Source organism: Lupinus angustifolius, chromosome LG06 (genome assembly GCF_001865875.1).
Source record: "Lupinus angustifolius cultivar Tanjil chromosome LG06, LupAngTanjil_v1.0, whole genome shotgun sequence".
NCBI lineage: Eukaryota > Viridiplantae > Streptophyta > Magnoliopsida > Fabales > Fabaceae > Lupinus > Lupinus angustifolius.
In genome coordinates, this window is record NC_032014.1 from 5,321,772 (window position 1) to 5,344,220 (window position 22,449).

The 22,449-nt window shown below is 32.1% G+C and overlaps 5 protein-coding genes and 1 long non-coding RNA gene across 10 annotated transcripts; 2 read left to right on the plus strand and 4 right to left on the minus strand.

The window, feature by feature from the left end:
- On the plus strand, positions 979-5,213 carry LOC109349214 (probable serine/threonine-protein kinase PBL7). Of its 5 annotated transcripts, none has more exons than XM_019589938.1 (8): positions 979-1,401; positions 1,494-1,574; positions 1,651-1,853; positions 1,963-2,161; positions 2,240-2,403; positions 2,484-2,588; positions 4,321-4,443; positions 4,850-5,213. In XM_019589938.1, exons 2-8 carry the CDS (start codon positions 1,505-1,507, stop codon positions 5,084-5,086), a joined length of 1,101 nt encoding a protein of 366 aa, XP_019445483.1. In that variant the 5' UTR covers positions 979-1,401; positions 1,494-1,504; the 3' UTR covers positions 5,087-5,213. The 5 variants fall into 5 exon arrangements, with proteins under 5 accessions (XP_019445483.1, XP_019445485.1, XP_019445482.1 ...); XM_019589940.1 differs by having other exon boundaries at positions 1,666-1,853; XM_019589937.1 differs by having other exon boundaries at positions 1,497-1,574.
- On the minus strand, positions 2,710-4,314 carry LOC109349215. The gene is made up of 2 exons (XR_002107931.1): positions 3,492-4,314; positions 2,710-3,027 (listed from the first exon to the last, which is right to left on the minus strand). It is a non-coding gene; the product is annotated as an uncharacterized LOC109349215 (long non-coding RNA).
- LOC109349216 (protein ALTERED XYLOGLUCAN 4-like) lies at positions 6,271-8,259 on the minus strand. The gene is made up of 2 exons (XM_019589942.1): positions 7,778-8,259; positions 6,271-7,443 (listed from the first exon to the last, which is right to left on the minus strand). The coding sequence occupies exons 1-2, from the start codon at positions 8,010-8,012 to the stop codon at positions 6,365-6,367; spliced, it is 1,314 nt and encodes a 437-aa protein (XP_019445487.1). The 5' UTR covers positions 8,013-8,259; the 3' UTR covers positions 6,271-6,364.
- Positions 9,679-11,381, minus strand: LOC109350853 (protein ALTERED XYLOGLUCAN 4-like). Its single transcript, XM_019592163.1, has 2 exons — positions 10,867-11,381; positions 9,679-10,785 (listed from the first exon to the last, which is right to left on the minus strand). Exons 1-2 carry the CDS (start codon positions 11,000-11,002, stop codon positions 9,683-9,685), a joined length of 1,239 nt encoding a protein of 412 aa, XP_019447708.1. The 5' UTR covers positions 11,003-11,381; the 3' UTR covers positions 9,679-9,682.
- Positions 13,713-15,340, plus strand: LOC109350849 (protein ALTERED XYLOGLUCAN 4-like). Its single transcript, XM_019592157.1, has 2 exons — positions 13,713-13,828; positions 14,023-15,340. Exons 1-2 carry the CDS (start codon positions 13,726-13,728, stop codon positions 15,126-15,128), a joined length of 1,209 nt encoding a protein of 402 aa, XP_019447702.1. The 5' UTR covers positions 13,713-13,725; the 3' UTR covers positions 15,129-15,340.
- On the minus strand, positions 16,209-17,844 carry LOC109349398 (protein ALTERED XYLOGLUCAN 4-like). The gene is made up of 2 exons (XM_019590181.1): positions 17,451-17,844; positions 16,209-17,363 (listed from the first exon to the last, which is right to left on the minus strand). Exons 1-2 carry the CDS (start codon positions 17,812-17,814, stop codon positions 16,258-16,260), a joined length of 1,470 nt encoding a protein of 489 aa, XP_019445726.1. The 5' UTR covers positions 17,815-17,844; the 3' UTR covers positions 16,209-16,257.

The window sequence follows — 22,449 nt, forward strand, 5'->3', positions numbered from 1 at the left end:
TCTGACTAATAATGTCATTTCTCAAAATGCCCATAATATGAGTACATGTGTCAATTCTTTTCTCACAATCTGACTACGAGTGTCGGTTCTCAAAATATCCACAATATGCCTACATGTGTCAATTTGTTTCCCTCAATCTGACTACCATTGTCAGTTCTCGAAATTCCCGCAATTTGGATGCATGTGCCAATTCTTAGTGTCATGGAAAGAAAAGGGAGAAATTTGCCAGAAATGCGAAAAATATGAAAAAGTTGAATGAAAGCCCATTCAACTTTGGGTAATAAAATATAAAGGGAGAATACTTCTATTTATGAGATTGTTTTCAAGTTTCTCAATTCAACTAATTAAGACTTGAGAGTTTTTTCAAAAAAAAATTATGTGGGACTTGAGAGTTTTTTAGATTTCACTTCCTAGAGTTTTCATTAATGGCTTCCAACAAACCAAGTTCCAACAAATAATGATAAGATATCAAAATTAATTTCTAACTTATATTCAACTTTGTTTTTTAAAATTAATCATAAATTTCTATGGAGAATGTGCTACTAATTATATGATTCTCTTCTTGTTTTCCTTCCCACTGAAAGATATAAGCCATTTTGTCCATTTACGTTGCTATCTGAGCCAGAAATGGCATGATCACACGGTCTAGCCTTTTATGGTTACCCTTCTCTGCTTTTCCCCACACTTCGAAAGAGAGAAAAAAGGAAAGAAGCATTATTTGGTCACCTTGTTTTGTTACAACTCTGAACATTACATGCTCATATCTCCCATGAACTCCAAATGAAAATGTAAGCACACAACAACAAAAAAGAGCAAGTGGAAAAAATTGTGGTGGGGAAACCAAAACGTTTCATCCAAGTCCATACTCATTTTTATCCTACCCATGTCACAAATTTTCAGGTGATGGTAATTGAAAAGGATAATTGTTCTTGGGTCCTCACTTTTGACATCATCAATTATTATTGTTGGTCCTAAATAAAATCATTGACAAGTGCTGACGATAGACTTCCATAGCACTAACAATGACGGTTGTACCATACATGGAGAAAGATTTAGAAACAATTTTGGTACTGAAAATACCATCCCAACCACCACTTATTATGAAGATAAGGATGATGAACTTGGAAAATGAGGCTTCAGTTTTCATTTCCTTGTCAAAGCTTGGCACCCAAACCTAATGTAAGCAAGCCCTACCTACCTTTTCTTTTCTCAGCTTTCTCTTTACCTTAAAGCACATATCTCTGTCTCTCTCTTAGGTTTATTGAGTATTCTTCTAATCTAATTTCACTTGCTCCATAAGTACTCCATAGAGGATTCCCATGTTATTAAAATACCTTTTTTATATGGGAATATTAGCTCTCTCAGGCACATGCCAAGTATTCCAAAGTGATTTATTATAAGGTTCTCAGCCAAATACACTGTTTTCTCAATGGGTGTTACTTGCATATTTCATTGTGCCAGAACCTAAAATTTCAATCTTTAAGCATATAAAGTAGAGTAAATCATGCCATTTGGTTTAGTCTCAGCCTGGAATAAGCGCCGCAGGAGCAAATCTGAAGATCATACAGACCCATGTATTTTTCTTATTTTCATTGTGCTTTAATCTTGCACTGGTTGCTATTCCATTGCACAACCAACTCTAACATTTAGACATTATTTATTCAGGGATTTACAAACCTGCAGAGTTTTGGCAACTCGAAGATCAAACACCACAACCTACAAAAAGACTGCATGGGTCATCTGTTTTCATACTCAAGGAGATGGAAGAGGCAACAGGTTCATTCAGTGAGGAAAATCTGCTTGGAAAAGGAGGATTTGGCAAAGTCTACCGGGGCACTTTGCGGTCAGGAGAGGTAACATAAGTTGTAGCTTCTAATAAAAGGATGCTTGTATAAAATGGCTCAACCTGTGATTTAGATAAATAGATGAATGCATAATAATACAATATACCTCCTTCTTAAGGTTGTAGCAATCAAGAAGATGGAGTTGCCAGCAATTAAATTAGCACAGGGGGAACATGAGTTCCGTGTTGAAGTTGACATCTTGAGCAGACTCCACCACCCAAATCTTGTTTCTCTGATAGGCTACTGTGCTGATGGAAAGCATAGGTTCCTGGTATACAAATATATGCATAATGGGAACCTGCAAGATCATTTAAATGGTTTGTCATTGATCCAAAATCCACAATCATATTAAAACATCTTATTCTATGCTTCTATTAATCTATGCCTAATTTTAGGAATTGGGGAAAGAAAAATGGATTGGCCAGTAAGACTAAAAGTGGCACTAGGAGCTGCAAGAGGACTTCATTATCTTCATTCAAGTTCTGACATTGGAATCCCTATTGTTCATAGAGATTTCAAATCGACCAATATTCTCTTAGATGCCAACTTTGAAGCTAAGGTATAAATGAACACACAACAATAACTCATAACTTTATTTCTTATAATAATATGTGCAGAGTTAACAACCTTTTTTTGTAGATATCGGATTTTGGGCTCGCCAAGTTAATGCCTGAAGGACAAGAAACACATGTGACAGCCAGGGTACTTGGTACCTTTGGCTATTTTGATCCTGAATATACATCGGTATGCACTTAAGCCATATATATTGATTGATAATATAGCTCTGAGTGTGTTGTATATTCACTTGTCCAACACCTTGAGATAAAGATTCTTTCAGGTTTTTTTATGTCATTCACTCGTGACATAAAAATGAAATTTTACTATACATTGCATTCAATCAATTCTTTTTCAATTATTCCTGTACATATGAAGGAATCATCTTCACATTTTTAAACATCAAGAACCCACTACTGCTGCAAAGCAGGATTAGCATGCATAGTATGCCCAAGTATTCTAATTCCTTTAATTTCATCTTATTGAAGACGAAATAATGAGCATTCTCAATTGTTGAACAACAGCAACTCAACACCTGCTAGTACCGCTTTTGTTCATTTAGGCCTGCAGAAAATAAATCCCCAACACAGGTTAAGACAGCAAATTCAACACCAAATGATGCAGCAACCTATACGTGTGTCGGATACGATACATATCTGATACGTCAACACACATTTTTTCTAAAATATAGGATACGATACGTCTAGGGATACGCGTATAAAATAATAAAAACACATAAAATATGATAAAATTATAAGTGTAAATCAAAATATCCAAAGTAAAAAAATATAATGGAAATTGAAAATTATTGCCCTCCATAACAAATCTATCTTATCTTAATTTAGTGAAAACGAATTTATCTTATCCTATTTTATTGAAAACGAAGCTATGTATCCTATATTTTACTGAAAACGAATCCATATATCCTATATTTTATTGAAAACGAATCGGATACGTGTCTTGATATTTAATTATTTTTTGGATACTCTACGGATATGTATCCTTCGCGAATCCGAGCGTATCCGTGTCGGATACGTGTCGGACACCGACACGTGAGGGTGTTTGACGAATCCGTGCTTCGGAGGCAGCAACAATAGGCATAACTTTGAGTGTCTGGCCTGCCTTAAATCCTGAGGGCTAAGGCAGGAACTCTATCCAATTCCAAAGAACTCTTTTAGTTTTCTTGTAATGGTTATTAAAGTTATGCGAAAGGATTCAGTGAAAATTTGTTATAACTAAGCACCCTAAGTGAGACTTAGAAGTCATTTGACTTAAAAAACAATTATAGGGCCCTTGTTTTTGCGTCAAGTGGTTGTCTAGATGTCAGAACCTGATAGACACAAGTGTCCTATAATTAATCATATCCACCAATGGTCAAGTAACTAACATTCCAGCATGAAGATCATTGAAATTTCTGTACTCATCCACATATAAAGCATAGAAGGCTTTCAAAAGAGTGTTAAAGAGTTATTAAAATCAATCATTTTCAGGTCTTACCTATATGCCAAAGCTTTAGGTCAACTTGGTCTTTGACAACCTCTAAAGGAGTTTTTATTTCTTCTCTAAAGCGTAGCTTTGGACTCGAATGAAAACAAGATGTGCAGGCTCATAGGAAACACATGTTTTCACCTTAACCTTTACTATATATGACCTTAAATGAAAATAATTTACATCAGAAGGGATAAGCTTTGGTACTTAACTACTTACAATTGAATATTGTTACACCAGTTAATATTATGAATCTATCAGTCCCTCCACATATCTATGTATACAGCATACCATTAAATAGCTCAATTACTCAAATGTGTATATCTCAAAATGCTATCATGCAACCTTTAACATTATTATATCTAGTATCTGTGGATTGCTACATAAGAGTGGTTTCACACTAAAACCATTAATATATTTCTTTTGATAACAGACTGGGAAACTCACTCTACAAAGTGATGTATATGCTTTTGGCGTTGTTCTACTGGAACTTTTGACTGGACGCCGAGCTATAGATCTAAACCAGGGTCCTAACGATCAGAATCTTGTACTACAGGTAGGAAACGTACAAACACACAAACATTAGGACCTTGAAAGTTTCCATTGTGATTTTATTATTTCATTAAAATTTTGGACATACAAATGATACAATTACTAATAATAGAGGGTGAGCCTCGACATGATGATAAGGTTGCATGTCTTATGACTTCTAGGTCACAGGTTTAAATCCTAGAAACCGTCTCCCCATTTGCAGAGGTAAGGGTGCAAACATCCTTCCTAGACCCCACTAGATGGGAGTCTTGCACATCGGGCCATCCTTTTTTATTCAATTACCACTAAATCATAGGGTTTCTTTTATAATCTTTAAAAAACCATTGCACAATAATTATCTGGTTCACAAGTTCTAGAATTTTAGACTCATACAATGGAAAGACTTTACCACAGTTAACATTCATATGCAGGTCAGGAACATACTGAATGACCGCAAGAAGCTCCGAAAAGTGATAGATCCGGACATGGCTCGAAATTCTTACACCATTCAGTCAATAGTCATGTTTGCCAATCTAGCATCAAGATGTGTCCGTGCTGATAGTAGTGAGAGACCTTCAATGGCAGAATGTGTAAAAGAACTCCAACTGATTATCTATACGAATTCAAAAGGCTTGGGAATGGTTATGCATAGTTTGAGAATGATCTAGTGAAATCACAAATTTAGACACCAGAATTATGATGATTTCGTAATTAAAAATCAAACTCCAGAAGTCAATAAGTTCTTTCATTCATGTTTAGACTTTAGAGATAAGGGAACTCAATTGTAGACAAAGTTAAAAGAGTATTTGCATTTCTCTTCTCCAACCCCATTCATGCACTTGTGCTATACACACAAAAAAACAGCATCTAAGGTAACCAACATGACAAAAATAAATCACTTTCCTGGAAAATTGAAAAATATATACCTCGTGAGAGATATTTTCAAATCCATGTTTCTTGTCCCACCAATAAAACTTTGATAAAGATCGAAACTTTTTTATCTTATTCGCCATAATTTTTAGAGACCCTTCCACCAGAACAATTCTGCTCCGCCACTTTCATTTCACCATGACATCAACTATCCCAAAACCATTACATCCACTGTCGTCGACCTACTTCTTGTCCCTGTTTACCAAGAATCATTCTCCGAAACTAACCTTCGCATATGAAAAAGCAGTGTCACCGATTTCTTGAAGAAGGAAAAATCATTTCCAATATGTACTGGTTTAATTGGTATCATACGAGAGAGAGAGAGAAACAGTTTGCAAAGAAACATAAAGCGAAGATCTTGGTAGGGAAGTATGAGTAACGAAGTGATGAAAGGCAAACGGGGGAGTATAATGGCCGTTAAATAATAACGTTTTAATTATTCTGTTATGTGAAATGATGTACATATTGTAACAATAGATTTGTTGTACAAGAATGTGTTAAAAAGATATTATTACAGCTCATGTTATGTTTAACGGTATTAATAATATAATATTTTTCACATGGAATAAATTTTGAAATTAAAAATGATAATAAACATTAACAGAAACTTATATAATAATTGAGGAATGTCGAGGTCGATTGACCAAAACTGGAATAAGGAATACACGTTGGCCTAGATTTGTTAGCCGAACGCCCAAACAGAGTACAAGGTTTTGTCCGAAACATATACCTTGAAGGAAATAGATACCTGAGAGATATCCCTAAAGATCTAATCATTTAAACATGCATCAGGCATATCTCAAGATGCAAAAATCAGATCCTGTAGAATAATATCATGGAACATAGATATGCACGAGTTTTCTATATTTTTGTAAGAACATATTTTCAGAACAAGTTACTCAATGTTTTCTAACTTTTGGAAGAAGAAAAACTAAAACAAAACTATTGTTCTTTTCCAGTGCAAGATAATAAATTTACAAGATATGAGAACTACCACATTCTTCACTTCTTTGATACTACTCCCACATCTTCATCATCTCCAGAAAAATCTCATTCCAAGAATCTATAGGCCCTGGCAAGCACCAATGAACACAATCATTTTGCACATGCTCTTGAACTCCATTTGCAAATGGAAATGGATTCATATAAGGACCAGGGTGACCATCAGGTCTCAACAATGCTAATTTAGTTACATCCAATGCCTTCAACCTAAACCTTCCAAATTCACTAGCTTTTGCCTTAGCATTTTCCACTTCTTCAATCTCAACTTTCCTCATCTCAGCATCCATTCCTTCAAGTTTCTTCTCTTTATTTCTATAAGGCCTAATCTTTGGACATGCACCAGCCTTATCCCAATCACCTTCAAAATGATGGGGTGTAAATGTTGTCACAATTACATCAATTCCATTACCCTTAGTTCCTCTCTTATCAATAATGCTATTAAGGGTAGTCCTTAAAGCCTTCCTTAACACATCATAGAACCCAATCTCAGTGTGATTAAGACCAGGACAATAATGACAACCTAAAACTGAATCATTCTCATAGTAAACTGCTGAAAGCAAAAACCAATGTCCAAATGATAACACAATCAAGTCCATTTGATCTATATCCCTTCCCCACTTCTCATCAATATGGTCCAAGTACAACTCATTATATGGCTTTGTCTCTGATTTCTCAACACCTTGCACAAGAAATGGTGACCAATACAAGGAAATGCTTGCATTGTGTGAAGGGAAATGCCACCGACTGAATTTGTTGTCCTCACCCTTTTGATAAACAAGGTTAGGAGTTGAAGCAGTTGCTATCATGCAAAGGAGGGACTCTAATTGGTTCCTAGCCATAGAATCTCCAATAAAAGCTACATGCTTGTTCCTAATGATTTGGAGAAAAGTTGGAGACTCAAACCTTGGAAGATTGCACCTTCTGGGTTTCCATCTCCAGTAAAGATAACCAGTATCACTCCTTCCATGGGTGATGCAATTTCTGCCATATTTTATAGTACCACAGGTTGTATCATTGTACAAAGGGCCTTTCTTGTCATGAACCCATTTTCCATTGGAGTAGTCACATGGTTTCTCATAAGCTTTTTCCTTTTCTGCATTCAAGAAAGAATTAAGTCTAGTGAGCCAAAAATCTTACGTCCCAAGTTGCTAATTAGAATTTGTCCTGTTAAACAGTGTCCATAGCCTTAATGACACAAATTAAGGAATCCAAATAAAAAGTTTTTATTAAAAATGATTATATTTAATAGATATTGAAATTCAAGATGGAACATTCCAATAAAAAAATTGCAGCATTTGATTTCTTGATTTGATACCATAACTCATGTCCTGGGAGTATTGATCAATAATAACAAGGCCTTTAAGAATATATATGCACTAGCAATTATGTAGTTTAACTAAGATGAAATTATGCATGCAATTATGTACCTTTAGGAGGAGGAGAAGTGGGAGGAACAGAAAGAAAAGGCAGAGAAGAATGAGAGGTGATGGTGATGAGTCTGGAATGAGGAAACTCAGTTGCTGATGATGGAGTAAAAGAGATAGGTTTAAAGTATAAGCAAAGCATAGCTATGGGAGGAAGAACATATAGAGTCCAAGGAAGAAGTTTCTTGGTAAGGGACAAAGATTGATCTTTGAATGGGTTTGTAATTCCCATTTTCATACCCTTCCTTTTCTTGCTATGTTTATGTTTGTATTTTCAGGTGCTCTTAGCTTAGTACATAGTAGTAGTATTAGTATGTGAAGTGAAGGTCAAAGAGGGAGAAACAAAGAAGCCGCTTTCATGGGTTATTCATTCTGTTACTAAAACACATGGTAGGATTCCCATGATTTCTCTAACTTACTAACTATAAATCAGGATTTTTTACATTGGGAAATACAACCATTGTGTAATTTTCTTTCCTTCCTAAACTCAATTTGTGTATGCTTTGTGTTAATATTAATTAGGACTACTTGTGTGAAAGCCTATAATGTCACCTCGTTATAATGCTGGCTCCATGTACTTTTGTCCATTCTAGTTGATAGGGCTGCTAACTTTGACTTATTAGGATGGTTTGTGTTAAAAAATAATTGGATGCTTTAGTTGTTTACCTGCTTTATCATGACTTCCATTAAAAAAGTTAGCTATCACCATCATCGTCACATGGAAACTAAAATCTAAATACAACAATGCAAGAAAAGGGAATGAACGTAACTAAAGAAGTTTGTTTAATCATAGGGCTCACAATCAATAGAAACAATTTGATATTCATTTGAAACTTAACTTGTTATTTAGTTTGAAACTTAATTCATAAACTAAATCAATTGGACTTAAACTAAAAATTAAACTCGTCAAATAAACGAGTCAGACTTAAACTAGACACAATTCGACTCATTAAATTTATCAGCTAGCTCGATATATATATATAATAATTTTTCATGTTTATTGTTATTATTATTTTTATTTTGTTATATTTATATATATAATTTTGCAATATTTTTAGAAATGAATTAATTGTCTAAGTTTTTTAAATGAACCAATTTGAACTGAGTCGAACAGTTTGTAAACTTTAACCGAGTCAAACTCAAGCTAAAATAAATAACTCATATCTAACTCGAGTTGAATTTAAAGCTGAATAAATCTTTTCGAGTTGAACCAAGTTGAGTTCTAGTTCAACTCATTTCCGACCCTCCTCAAATATGTGGTTCATCTTTATTAACAATCAAGTAGATTAATTAATTAATTATTATCCATCAAATGTACAGTTGTGATTTGGGGGAAGATTTTGTTATTACTTTAGAGAGTGACATGGGAGAAGTGGAGAACTCTCTTGAACTGTTCAACAATTATTTGTGTACAAAATATAATTTTATCAATTCTAATTCCCGTTAATACTTATTGAGGATTGCTATAACAGCGGAAGAATTGAGCATCAATTAGATTTGGAGTTCGGCGAAAATCACGCAAGGGACAAAACGCTTGAACATAAATTTAGTTGGTTAACTACTAAATATTATCTTTAGAGAAAACAAAATATATGTAGGCATAGTTGATTTTATACCATATCAATACATTACTATGATCGTTAATTCTTAAAAAAAATAGAAATGTATAGATAATATACTAACAATGTATGTTACACTCTTATCTTTATTTTTATTTGATGTTTAAGGCTACACACATCAATAAATGATATAAAATTGAATATAATTTAATTAAAATAATATCAGTGCAGATTAAAAACTAAAATAAAAAAGAAATGGACAAAATATGAGATAGAAAAGAAGTAATAAATAATGAATAATTAAAAAATATAAATATGTATTTAGTTTCTAAATCATCAAAAGATTGGACTAATCACTGTATGGTTTTTCTTTCCATTTCTTCATTAGCTCTAGCAAAATCTCATTCCAAGTGTCTATAGGCCCTGGCAAACACCAATGAACACAATCATTTTGCACATACTTTTGAACTCCATTTGCAAATGGAAATGGATTCAAATAAGCACCTGGATGACCATCAGGTCTTAATAATGCTAATTTGGTTACATCCAATGCCTCTAACCTAAACCCTTCAAATTGTTTACCATATGCCTTAGCATTTTCTACTTCTTCTAGCTCAATCTTTCTGATTTCAGCATCTGTTCCTTCAACTTGCTTCTCCCCTTCTCTATATGGAGTACTCTTTGAACAAGTACCACCCTTGTCCCAATCACCTTCAAAATGAGAAGGCGAAAATGTTTCCACAATTACATCAATTCTGTTTCCTTTAGCAGCTTTCCTCTCAATTATGCTATTAAGACTAGTCCTTAAAGCTTTCCTTAAAGGACCATAAAAACCAATTTCTTTGTAATTAAGACCAGTACAGTTTAAGCAACCTATAACTGAATCACCCTCATAGTAGATTGAAGGAACTAAAAACCAATGCCCAAATGAAAGCACAATCAAGTCCATTTGATCAATATCCCTTGCCCATCTCTCATTAACATGATCCAAATACATTGTATTAAAATTTGGCCCTTTCTGTGATGATTCTGATCTTTGAACACCTTGAACAAGAAAAGAGGACCAATAAAAAGAAAGATTTGCATTGTAAGAAGCAAAGTGCCACCTACGAGAACCTTGATGTTTAACACGTTTAGGAGTTGAAGCAGTGGCTAACATGCAAAGAAGGGACTCTATTTGGTTCCTAGCAAGAGAGTCTCCAACAAAAGCTACATGCTTGTTCTTAATGAGTTGGAGAAAAGTGTGAGGTTCAAACCTTGGAAGATTACATTGACTTGGTTTCCATCTCCAGTAAAGATAATCTGAGTCAGGCCTTCCATTGGCTATACAATTTTGGCTTCGTTTGATTTTGATCTTACTACTTGTGCTCTCATTATACAACGGGCCTCTCTTGTCTTTGACCCATTTACCATAGGAGTAATCACACGAGTACTCATAAGCTTTCTCCTTTTCTACAAAAAGAACAAGTACAATCATGTACAGTGATTATTAAATACACCAACAAACCCCACATGATCTTTGCATATATATACCTGGAGACGTGAAAGAGAGAGGATAAAAGTAAATGCAAAGTATAGCTATGGGTAGCAATGCTATAGGAAGTAGTGTCTTGATGAGGGACAAGGATTGATCTTTGGATGCATTAGTTGTTGTAGCTCCCATTTTCATAGCAGTCCTTCTTTCTTTCCTGTTATTTCATTTTCATAATATTATTACTCTTTTTTTCTTTTTCTTGGGATTCATGGGTTTCCCATTCATAACATGATCCTCTTACTTTCTTTGATTCATAACTTTAGGATTCAATTGATGTCTTCGTGCCTGATTACTTACAATAAACATAGAAAGACACAACGTGCACTTTTCAAGGACACATCATTGTAAAAATTAAAGGACAATTTCCAGGGCATTTCATTTTAAGGTTGGGATATGATGATGATGATGGCAGAGCTCTGGACCTTTTTCATGGCCTCGATCAAGATTGCTAGTGATCATGATTTTTGTCGTTGATTTTTGAGATGTAATCTATGATTTCTCTTCAATTTCACGTATTAGATCCAATTTGGGATACTAGATTTGAGGATTTCAACCTTTTCTATGAATTTGGGTGTGTATTCCATAAAAAGTAAAAAAAAAAAACAAAATTAGAATTCAAAGATCACATATGTGTTTTAAAATAGTTTTGGATCCCCAAAAAACTATTCATAATTTTTTTACAAATAACTAATTTTGACTTACGACTAATAATTTTGGAGATTTTCCAACTTTGGTGAAAACAAATTGACTACGCAGGAATTTTAAAGAAAAAAGTAGGTTCTTTCTATATCTATAATTAAAATTATAATAATTATGTAGTCATAATGAAATTACTTTCAGAAGTTATATATGCCTTAAAGAAAATTGTGACGCTAATAAATTGAAATGATACTTATGGTTTAAAAAATAAGTTATATTTATTTTCTGTCTCTATAAATATTTTGACATAACGAGAGTGACTTGTGTGAAAACAAGTCCAAATTTATTGTTCTCACAATTTTTATATGGGAATTATTTTCACTTGGTTCTTTCAAATGATATTTAGCATTTATGTATTATTATAATTTAAGAATCAATAAATAATTAGCACTAGAATAAAAGATAATTCATTAGACGTATATAAAAACACTATTTTTAAATTCTTAAAAAATCAATATCATTCATACCAATGTTTTAATGAAAACACGTCGGTTAGACTGAATACTCAATACAGTTTTTATAGATTTTCTATGGTAACGTTTTCATCTTTGAAAAAAAAGTAAAAATACAAATTAGTATTAAAAAATTAGAACTGAGTCAAAATAGTCATTACAAAAGGTTAAGTGGCAAAAGTGATTAAAAGGGTCAAAATTAGTATTAATAAATTGCTCTTAGTTGTTCAATCATTTGATAACCAAAGTTATTCTTTGATAAATAATCATTATGAGTCCAACTCAAAAGAATTTGGTTAATTGTTTTTTCTTTTGCATTTTGAGTTTCCAATTTGAGGTACAGTATTAATATACGCAAAAATTATAATGGACACCAATAAAGACATTGTTATAATAGTATAAGATTATGTTAAATTTTCATAAAGACAGTTTGATTCCTATGAACATTATTTGTTGGAAGAAATAGTCAACACTAAAATGAATTAATTTCTTATCCAGGTGAGATAATATCATTCTTATTACCAAATAATAATGTACCAAAATAAGTCTTTAACTTTTTTTTAAACCTATTGTCCTTGGCTCTGTCACGTAGTTGCCAATCTCACAAAATGTGATGCAGAACAATGTAATTACTCGGAGTTCAACTCCTCTCAATACTCACTATAAAGAGAAATTTTTTAAACATAATGTCATAATCCTAATTCTGACTCTCTCATTATGATAAGATTGGAAATGAGTAGAACTAAGTTGAACCATAACTCAGTTCGATTTAGCTTGATAAGGATTGACTAACTCGAAACTTGATCGAGTTTGATATGAGTTATTTTTTTAGCCTAAATTCAACTCGGTTAAAGATCACGAACTGTTTGGTTCAGTTCCAATAGTTCATTTAGATAACTCAAATAATTAATTAAATATTGAAAAAATACTACAAAAAATTATATATATATATATATATATATAATCTTATTTATATATAATAACGATAAATATAAAAATTAATATATGGGTGATAACAAACTTAAAAATTAGTTTATATATACATCGAGTTAGCTATGAAACGAACTATATCCAACTCAATTCAATTTGTTTATTTAACGAGCTCAATTTATAGCTCAAGTTCAACTCATTTAGTCCATGAACCAAGTTTATCAAACTGATGGAGATAATCCCATCAAGGCCATCCAAAATAATTTATGGAAGTTTTAAATGCTTTAATTATCATCATTTACTTTTTTTTCTCCTTCATTTTTCTCATTCTCAACGTTTGGCATTCACATTTATAATGAGGCTTTTGTAAAGAGATTTTCTGTACTAAAATCATTTCCAAATCAGTAAAATACTTTTAATTTATAAAATCAAACATTAAACTGATGGAAAAATTGTCAATTTAAAAATAAAAGTCTCAAAGTAAGTCCAATCTCTGGAATCTTTTAATTTCCAAAATCTATCCCAAATATAAAAAGTCTCGAAGTAAGCCCAGTCTCTAACATGCTTTCACACGTTAGAAAGTCATTTCTGGTGCTATCAACTTCTCAACGTCATTTTCATCTCTTTTTTCTTCCATTTTAAAGACTTTTAAGGTAAAAAATTAAAAAGGAAAACTCTCTAGGAAAAAAAAGAGATTTTATATATATATATATATAATAAAATGGAATTATAGATTATTCCATAAATTCACTAGGAAAAAAATTCCTCTCCACGACCATGAGACTTTCTCCTTGGATTCCTGTAGCTCTGTTTCCTGCTCTACTTTACTTATATTTCACCTCACCCTCCTTTATCATCCTCACCTACAAAAATTCTATAGGTACATTCTTACATCATTTCATTTTGTCATAAACTTCACAATTGTATGATTTCATTTTGTCAGAAGCCATATAATTGCTAGTAGATTTTTCAATTTCATCAAAAATTCTAATAGAAACATAGAATTTGGATTTGGATGTGGTATTTGTTAGTTTAAAAACAAGTCTCAAATTACTCCATTGTTCTTCATTGCAGAAAAGGAAAAGGCTTATGAGAACATATGTGACTATTCCAATGGTACATGGGTACGTGATAAGAAAGGCCCTTTGTATAATGATACTATTGGTAGAAAGATCAAAATCAAACAAAGCCAGAATTGTATAATTAATGGAAGGCCTGATTCAGATTATCTTTACTGGAGATGGAAACCAAGTCAATGCAATCTTCCAAGGTTTGAACCTCACACTTTTCTCCAACTCATTAAGAACAAGCATGTAGCTTTTGTTGGAGATTCTCTTGCTAGGAACCAAATAGAGTCCCTTCTTTGTATGTTAGCCACTGCTTCAACACCTAAACGTGTTAAACATCAAGGTTCTCGTAGGTGGCACTTTGCTTCTTACAATGCAAATCTTTCTTTTTATTGGTCCTCTTTTCTTGTTCAAGGTATTCAAAGATCAGAATCACCTGAGAAAGGGTCAAAATATAATACAATGTATTTGGATCATGTTAATGAGAGATGGGCAAGGGATATTGATCAAATGGACTTGATTGTGCTTTCATTTGGGCATTGGTTTTTAGTTCCTTCAATCTACTATGAGGGTGATTCAGTTATAGGTTGCTTAAACTGTACTGGTCTTAATTACAAAGAAATTGGTTTTTATGGTCCTTTAAGGAAAGCTTTAAGGACTAGTCTTAATAGCATAATTGAGAGGAAAGCTGCTAAAGGAAACAGAATTGATGTAATTGTGGAAACGATTTCCCCTTCTCATTTTGAAGGTGATTGGGACAAGAGTGGTACTTGTTCAAAGAGTACTCCATATAGAGAAGGGGAGAAGCAAGTTGAAGGAACAGATGCTGAAATCAGAAAGATTGAGTTAGAAGAAGTAGAGAATGCTAAGTCATATGGTAAACAATTTGGAGGGTTCAGGTTGGAAGCATTGGATGTAACTAAATTAGCATTGTTGAGACCTGATGGCCACCCTGGTCCTTATATGAATCCATTTCCATTTGCAAATGGTGTTCAAGAACATGTGCAAAATGATTGTGTTCATTGGTGTTTGCCAGGGCCTATAGACACTTGGAATGAGATTTTGCTAGAGATGATGAAGAAGTGGAAGGAAAAGCCAAGGAGTGAAGAGTGAGGGATTCGTTTTATCTTTTTAAGCAAGAAAGAGTGATTTTATGATTAAGGTGATCAATTTTTATTTTGCTTATGCTATCTTTTTCTGTTGTAGAATAGAAAATATTTGCAAATGTATATGTTTTCAAATTTGGCTTCACAAAAGTGTGGGTTGTATCTCAGAGTCTAAAGTGCACGTTTATGATGGTTGAACTGCATGAAGAATTTGATTAATTAACATAATAACATCCATATTTTACAGATAATGGTAGCTGTTTAACCTTATAGTTTACGTTTTAGTAATAATAGGAATAAACCTTGTAACACAGGGAGATGGGTTTTCAAGCATCTGCATGCTGGTATACAGTGCTAAGAATATGCTTACTTGCTTAGCAAAGTTAATGTTGTCCTATGTAATTTTCCCGAGTTTATAAACGGTTTTTTTGTTATAGACCACAGTATATCATGGGTGACAGTTTTTTGTCATTATTTTAAGCAAGTGCAATCCCATATCCAAAATTTGCACTTAAGCTATTTTACCATTTAATATACTCGCTTGGTGGGATATGTCATAAGTGATTGATAGCTAATCAAGATATATGGCATTATGATATTCAGCAACATACTATTCCTAAAATGCAGGATCACTCTGTTCACCCCTTTTGAGTAATGGTTGATATATGGCATTATGATAATATGACTATCATCCATCACCAAAATGATTTTGATTCTTACATTCAGAAGGACCAAGATAAATATCCGTAGTGTTATTTTAACCACCACTTTAATATTTTCTATTACAACAAATCAGATGTTTCTCTTTCTCTCTCTTTTTTATTTTTTTTATTTATGCACAAATCTAAAAATATTTTAAAATCAAAATACAATTTTAATTATAAAAATAACACTATTAAAGTTAATTACACATATATTGCTATTATCAGGGACCCAAAACAATTTTTTTTGTGTGAAAACTGCCCAGTAGTATCTAAAAACTCCTTTCATCAACATGATCCTTGGAAATGTTTTATTTTTCATTAAGAGCGAAACTGAATAAACAATAATAATAATTGTTTTTTTTCTCTAATACAATCCACAATGGTGAAAAGGTTAAAGTGTTACTACAAATTAATAAGTGTGTGAGGAATGATTCACTCTTTGCTCCTTGGCTTTTCCTTCCAACCCTTCATCATCTCTAGCAAAATTTCATTCCAAGTGTCTACAGGCCCTGGCAAACACCAATGAACACAATCATTCTGCACATATTCTTGAACTCCATTTGCAAATGGAAATGGATTCATATAAGGACCAGGGTGGCCATCAGGTCTCAACAATGCTAATTTAGTTACATCCAATGCTTCCAACCTGAACCCTCCAAATTCATTGGCTTTTGCCTTTGCATTTTCCATTTCTTCTATCTGAATTCTTCTGATCTCAGCATCCATTCCTTCAAGTTTCTTCTCTTCCTCTCTATATGGCCTAGTCTTTGAACAAGTACCACCCTTATTCCAATCACCTTCAAAATGATCAGGTGAAAATGTTTTCACAATTACATCAATTCCACTTCCTTTAGCTACTTTCCTCTCAATTATGCTATTAAGAGAAGTCCTCAAAACTTTTCTTAATGGTTCATAAAAATCCATCTCAGTGTGATTAAGTTCAGGGCAGTTTAAGCTACCCAAAACAGAACCACCCTCAATGTAAACAGAAGGAAGCAAAAACCAATGCCCAAATGAAATAACAATCAAGTCCATTTGATCAATATCTCTTGCCCACCTCTCATTAACATGATCCAAATGCATTGTATTACAACTTGGTCCTTTGTTTTGGCCTCTTTCAACACCTTGAACAAGAAATGGAGACCAATACAAGGAGAAGTTTGCATTATGAGAAGGAAAGTGCCACCTACGGAATTTATTATCCTCACTATTCCCATAGATAAGGTTTGTGGCTGAAACTGTGGCTAACATGCAAAGTAGTGACTCTAATTGGTTCCTAGCTAGAGAGTCGCCAACAAAAACTACGTGCTTGTTCTTAATGAGTTGAAGGAAAGTGTGAGGTTCAAACCTTGGAAGATGGCACTGACTTGGTTTCCATTTCCAATAAAGATAATCTATGTCAGGTCTTCCATTGGGTATGCATTTCTCACTTTCTTTGATGGTATTACATGTGGTTGCATTGTATAAAGGGCCTATAGGGTCTTGGATCCATTCACCATTGGAATAGTCACATGGAGTCTCATGAACTACGTCCTTTTCTGCAATAAACAAAAAAACACATCACAACTACAATTTAGAACATAGTAAGTTAGATAAGTTAGTAATATAAGTTAGTGCATATATACCTGAAGAAGTAGTAGAAGTAGGAGGAAGGGAAATAGAAGAGTGGGAAGTTACGGTGATGGGGCTTGAAGGGGGAAGCTGAATTTGTGGAGAGAAGTATAAGTATAATTGAAGAAGAGTTATGGGAAGAAGAAGAGTACAGAGAGTCCATGGAACAAGTCTTTTGGTGACAGAGAGTGATTGGTCCTTGAAAATATTTGAAGTTCCAATTTTCATGGTCTTCACTATCCCCCTTCTTCTTTTTTCCTTGTGTCTCTTGTGTGGTGTTGTCGACTGAGAAAATTTAAGAACTAACGCAGTATTTAACTGGTTTTTGCACTTGTCATGTTGGGTGAAAATAAAAAGAGAGAGAGAGACAAAGACCATGAATTCTTGTGATACTCGTTTTGTTTTAAGACATAAAACACACTATCATTTTTCTGATTTTCTGAGTTCATATATTCTTATTTGGACTTTTCTTACAGAATATTGATGTTCAACTATTCCCCTCATTCGTGATCAGTGTGAAGACACGAATGAATAAAAAAAAAGTATATCTAAACTATTAATTTTTTCTCCAATTGATGTCAAAACAAATAATGTTACTTATACGCTTGGCATGGCTAGTAAATTTTTGTAGGTAGGACATATAATTTAGTTCATTTGCTTGATTTGTCCCACAACTTTGTTAATAGACCTCACAGTATTTCTTAGCAGTATGTGAATTTATGGTGTAACAAAAAGAGTAAAATTTAACTAAATTATAAGATAAGTGACTCAAAAAGTTGTGGTGCGTTGTAATTTACTAGTTCACAATAGTAATTAACTTACATCAAATAGTTTAATGAATAGTAATTGACAGTGAACTATTACAATTATTTCACGAAAACAGCTCCGCGATTAATACCAATGATTGCACCCGGCTTTTTTTTTCTTGTCCGGTTAAAGTGGAATGAACGAGATTGAAAACCCCAAAGTACCCGTGTTAATCTTTGTGTTTACTGTTTTGATTGTAAGAGATATAAACTGCTGTCGCACTCGCAAGGACATAATTGTCTAGGCATGAATAAAGATGCTACCACAAGGGTCATGGTTCCGTATTTAAAAACATCACCGACACTTTTAAAGGACAAATTCTAAAGTCACTTAGTCCAAATTCAAAAGTACCATATGTGATTATTTTTGTTGCATGACCAGATTGTTTATTGGTAGCATTGATCTCTCAGATACATAAGTTACTAGAGAATTTAGATTATCACACCATAATCACCTCTGCTTAAAATTGTATAGACCATAACAAATTCAGTATGTGTAGACTTGAGTCAACAACTCCGCATTTCATGCTCCATAAAGAAGAAGAAGAAGAAGAAAACACTAACTTAACCAGCAAATTTTTCGGCATATATAATCAGCATGATCTTTTTATGGTGCTTGAAATAAATATCAGAATGAAACATGTTTTCAGTCACGTTCACGTATATATCTAGTCACTTGACTGTTATCTTGTTAATCCCAAAAAATATTTTTATTTTAATGATTTTTCTTTTTAATTAGGTGATATTTTTTGATTAAATTTATATACAAATGAGATACCAAAAGTGGGACACATGATATAAGAAATTGTAGGTCTAAGAAAGAGTTTGTAACACAGACAAAAACAACTGTGAGAGGACTCATGTGAATAACTATACCTGTATGAAGCAAACATCTTTCTTATAGGAATAATGTGTAAGTTGAAAATATAATTTATTAATAGGAGTAAAATTAAACAAAAAATAAAATCATGTTGTGTAACTATTAATTCCCTTTATTAATGATATTGTATAGATAGATCATATTATTCTGAATACCCAGTTAACATTATAATGAAAAACATGTGAGCTCTCCATTGGTGATGCATGAAGCATATCTAGATCATGTTTAGCTGAAGGTAATGTTCTTAGCCACAAAAACTTGTTTGGAGACATCACTTTATTTATCTAAAAAGAGTTGAGGTGGCAAAATTATCCACAATCTATCCAAATTCATTCAAATTAAATCTATTCAAATATATTTGTTAGAGCTAATGGATTTAAATGGATATAATTCATTGTATAAGGTTGATAACGAATGGATTCAAATTCATCCATTATATCCAATGGATATTCATGGATATATATCCATCAAAAAATAAAAATTGAAAGAATGATTTTTCTTGCATTTTCAATTTCATTTAATATTTAAGAAAACTAAATTCAAGCAAACTCATACATGCTTCTCACTCCCACTTTTAATATTTTATTAAATTGATATCAATTATAGGAAATGTGTATGTAGTTAATATTAAAATTTTATTCTTAAGTACATAACATATAGATGTATGATAAAAATGTATGCACTCACCAATGTATGAGTTTTATACAATGTTACTGCATCTTCTATCGTTTATATTTAATTATTATTGACTATTCAAAGAAAGTAATCTAAATAAATGGTGAATTATGTATAAATCTTTATAATGATAGTGCATAGGTATTACACTCTATAAATATTTGTTAAATAATTTATACGTAGAACCTTAAACTCACACATGTTCATAGAATTTTTAAGAAAAAAATATTTCTATAAAAGTTCAAAAAAATCACCTTTTAAAAAAATTGATTTCTAAATAATTTTAGAAGTGTTTTTTTAAAAGGCGATTTTAAAAAATATTTAATTGAAATAATAGTTTTTAAAATAATGATTTTATTTCTTCAATAGATTTTTTAGTTCCACTAAAAAAATTCAAATGGATTAGATATTCATCCATCCAAATCCATGGAAAGGGTATCATGGATAAATTAGATAGATTTGAATCCATTTGATATGAATGGATTGAATAACTTAAAATGTAGTTTAAATGGATTTATATGGATTAATGATAGTTTTCATCCATTCATTAGCATCTCAAATTCTCAATTTAAATCCATCTATTTGTCATCCCTAAAGAGGAGAGATTCACTTACTCTAGTAATAAGTTTTAAACTTACTCTCTATCTTAGCCCACAATTCTAAGGAAATTCAATGATTTGAATTAGTGGGTAGATCTAAATCATTAAATGTTTATAGAATTGATGACTAAAATGAAGAATAAGTGGATCATCACTCTATATCTAATTATAATTTGATCGGTGATTAAATTGTCAGTCCCCTTAGTGTTTTCCTTTTTCTTTTGTCTTTTGTCTTTTGTCTTTCATCTCTCCTAATTTCATATTCAATAATTTTGTAGAATGAGCCACAATTTAATAATTTGTCAAGTTATAATGAGGTGTATATAAATATGAGGTTATGGCTTGTCTCTAAATAAGTTTTTCTCATTCTTAACGCATAAAATATAGATTTACTTGAAAAATGAGTCTAACAATAAAGAGTTATAACGTTCAATCATTACTTGGCTGATATGCAAGTACACTTCATTGTCATTGTCCCTTATCTTTTACATCGTTAAAAGCATGCAATCAACCCATAGGGTCCACTATTTAACTAATCGACCCATAACGTCTACTATTTAATAAAGTAATAGTTTGTTTATCAAAATAAAATATCTTTTAGTATAAGGAGATACGTTATATTTTTTAGTCATTAAAATTATTACATATGTCATATTTAATTATTTTATACAAAAATAATTTTAAAATTAAACAAAATAGTACACATGTCATATTTTTTGGATAAATAAAAAAATTGGGTTAAAAACTTACTCATTATACATAAAACTTTGAGAGATTAAAAATACATCAAAATGATATTATAAAAAAGACAAAAAAATATTGCTTAATGGCACAAGCTTTTTTATTAAAAAAACATTAAAACAAAGGAAATTTAATAAGATACCTAAACATAGCTCCAATTCTCCCAAAATTAACTTGTAACACCCAGATAGCAAACTAAAGAAATAAAAGAATTTAAGACTTCGAAGCTACAATTTACATAAAAAAATAACACTAGGTATAAATACATCACCCTAATTCTCGCAAAATTAAATATAATTTTGGTATTAATATTTATCAATTTTGTACTTTTAAAATTTTTAGTCCCTCTATTTTTCATCATATTTAATTTTAGTCATCCTCGTGAACATTAGATGAAAAAAATGCTATTGAAACTAGAGAGAAAATAAAGATGAACTAAAATGAGTGTAACACATAGATATAGGATAAAAAATATGCTAATTTTAATCTTGGTGCTTTTTAAGAATTTAGTTCACCCAATTTGAATTGAATTCAAAGTCAACTAAAAATGCAGGTATTAAAAAATAAAATAAAAACATGAATCAAAGTTAATTATAAATGTAGGGAGTAAAGTCATGTTTAAGCTTTAAAAATTAAGGTAAGATCAACTCCAAAGATATCAGGAAGGTTATCAACAAGATTTTATACATTTAGGAGGATGATTAAAGTCATTGAGTATGATATTACATGTTTTATTTATGTCACGTGTAGACATAGAAAAAGCCATTTTGATAATTTCAACATATTAGGTGAGATTAGTCTTCAACTCTTACATGAATATGAAACAAAACACGTTTATATTTTTGTTTTATGTGGCATTCATATTCTTAAGTGCATAAGGGCTCATTTTGTGGCCCAAGACTAATCTTGACCAATGGGCCTTATCGGAGTATTAGGCTGAAGACTCAAATATCAAGCACTTTTTCCTTTTTGGGTCAAATAAAACCCAATTAAATCCACACAATTGTTGGTGTCTTGCACAGGCCTTGTAAAAAATTAAGTGGAAGTAGTACTAAAAATTCAATTGATTCAACATCAACTAAGACCTAAAGAGTTGATAAAGGAGACATAGCAGTGAATATGAAAGCAGACTCAAGGGATAGTGACCATTTTTTCCAAGAATGTCTGCACAAATATTGAACTCCCTATTAAAGTTGATCTCACTGTGTAGTAAGAAGGTCACCAATATCTTTGATAATTCACAATATGTTCTCTAAGTTTTCAAAGAAATCATAGTTGTCTTTTTAGTATTCAACGAATTACTTTTCGATTC

What these genes read in the sequence shown, in the direction of transcription:
- LOC109350853 (XM_019592163.1), bottom strand. Translation starts at nt 11,002, where the DNA reads ATGAAAATGGGAGCTACAACAACTAATGCATCCAAAGATCAATCCTTG. An exon ending in TCTCTCTTTCACGTCTCCAG is followed by an intron (nt 10,786 to 10,866) that starts GTATATATATGC and finishes TTCTTTTTGTAG; the next exon opens with AAAAGGAGAAAGCTTATGAG.
- LOC109349398 (XM_019590181.1), bottom strand. Translation starts at nt 17,814, where the DNA reads ATGGTCTTTGTCTCTCTCTCTCTTTTTATTTTCACCCAACATGACAAG. An exon ending in TACTTCTACTACTTCTTCAG is followed by an intron (nt 17,364 to 17,450) that starts GTATATATGCAC and finishes TGTTTATTGCAG; the next exon opens with AAAAGGACGTAGTTCATGAG.
- LOC109350849 (XM_019592157.1), top strand. Translation starts at nt 13,726, where the DNA reads ATGAGACTTTCTCCTTGGATTCCTGTAGCTCTGTTTCCTGCTCTACTT. An exon ending in CACCTACAAAAATTCTATAG is followed by an intron (nt 13,829 to 14,022) that starts GTACATTCTTAC and finishes TCTTCATTGCAG; the next exon opens with AAAAGGAAAAGGCTTATGAG.
- LOC109349214 (XM_019589938.1), top strand. Translation starts at nt 1,505, where the DNA reads ATGCCATTTGGTTTAGTCTCAGCCTGGAATAAGCGCCGCAGGAGCAAA. An exon ending in GCACTTTGCGGTCAGGAGAG is followed by an intron (nt 1,854 to 1,962) that starts GTAACATAAGTT and finishes CTCCTTCTTAAG; the next exon opens with GTTGTAGCAATCAAGAAGAT. An exon ending in TTGATCCTGAATATACATCG is followed by an intron (nt 2,589 to 4,320) that starts GTATGCACTTAA and finishes TTTTGATAACAG; the next exon opens with ACTGGGAAACTCACTCTACA.
- LOC109349216 (XM_019589942.1), bottom strand. Translation starts at nt 8,012, where the DNA reads ATGAAAATGGGAATTACAAACCCATTCAAAGATCAATCTTTGTCCCTT. An exon ending in CACTTCTCCTCCTCCTAAAG is followed by an intron (nt 7,444 to 7,777) that starts GTACATAATTGC and finishes TCTTGAATGCAG; the next exon opens with AAAAGGAAAAAGCTTATGAG.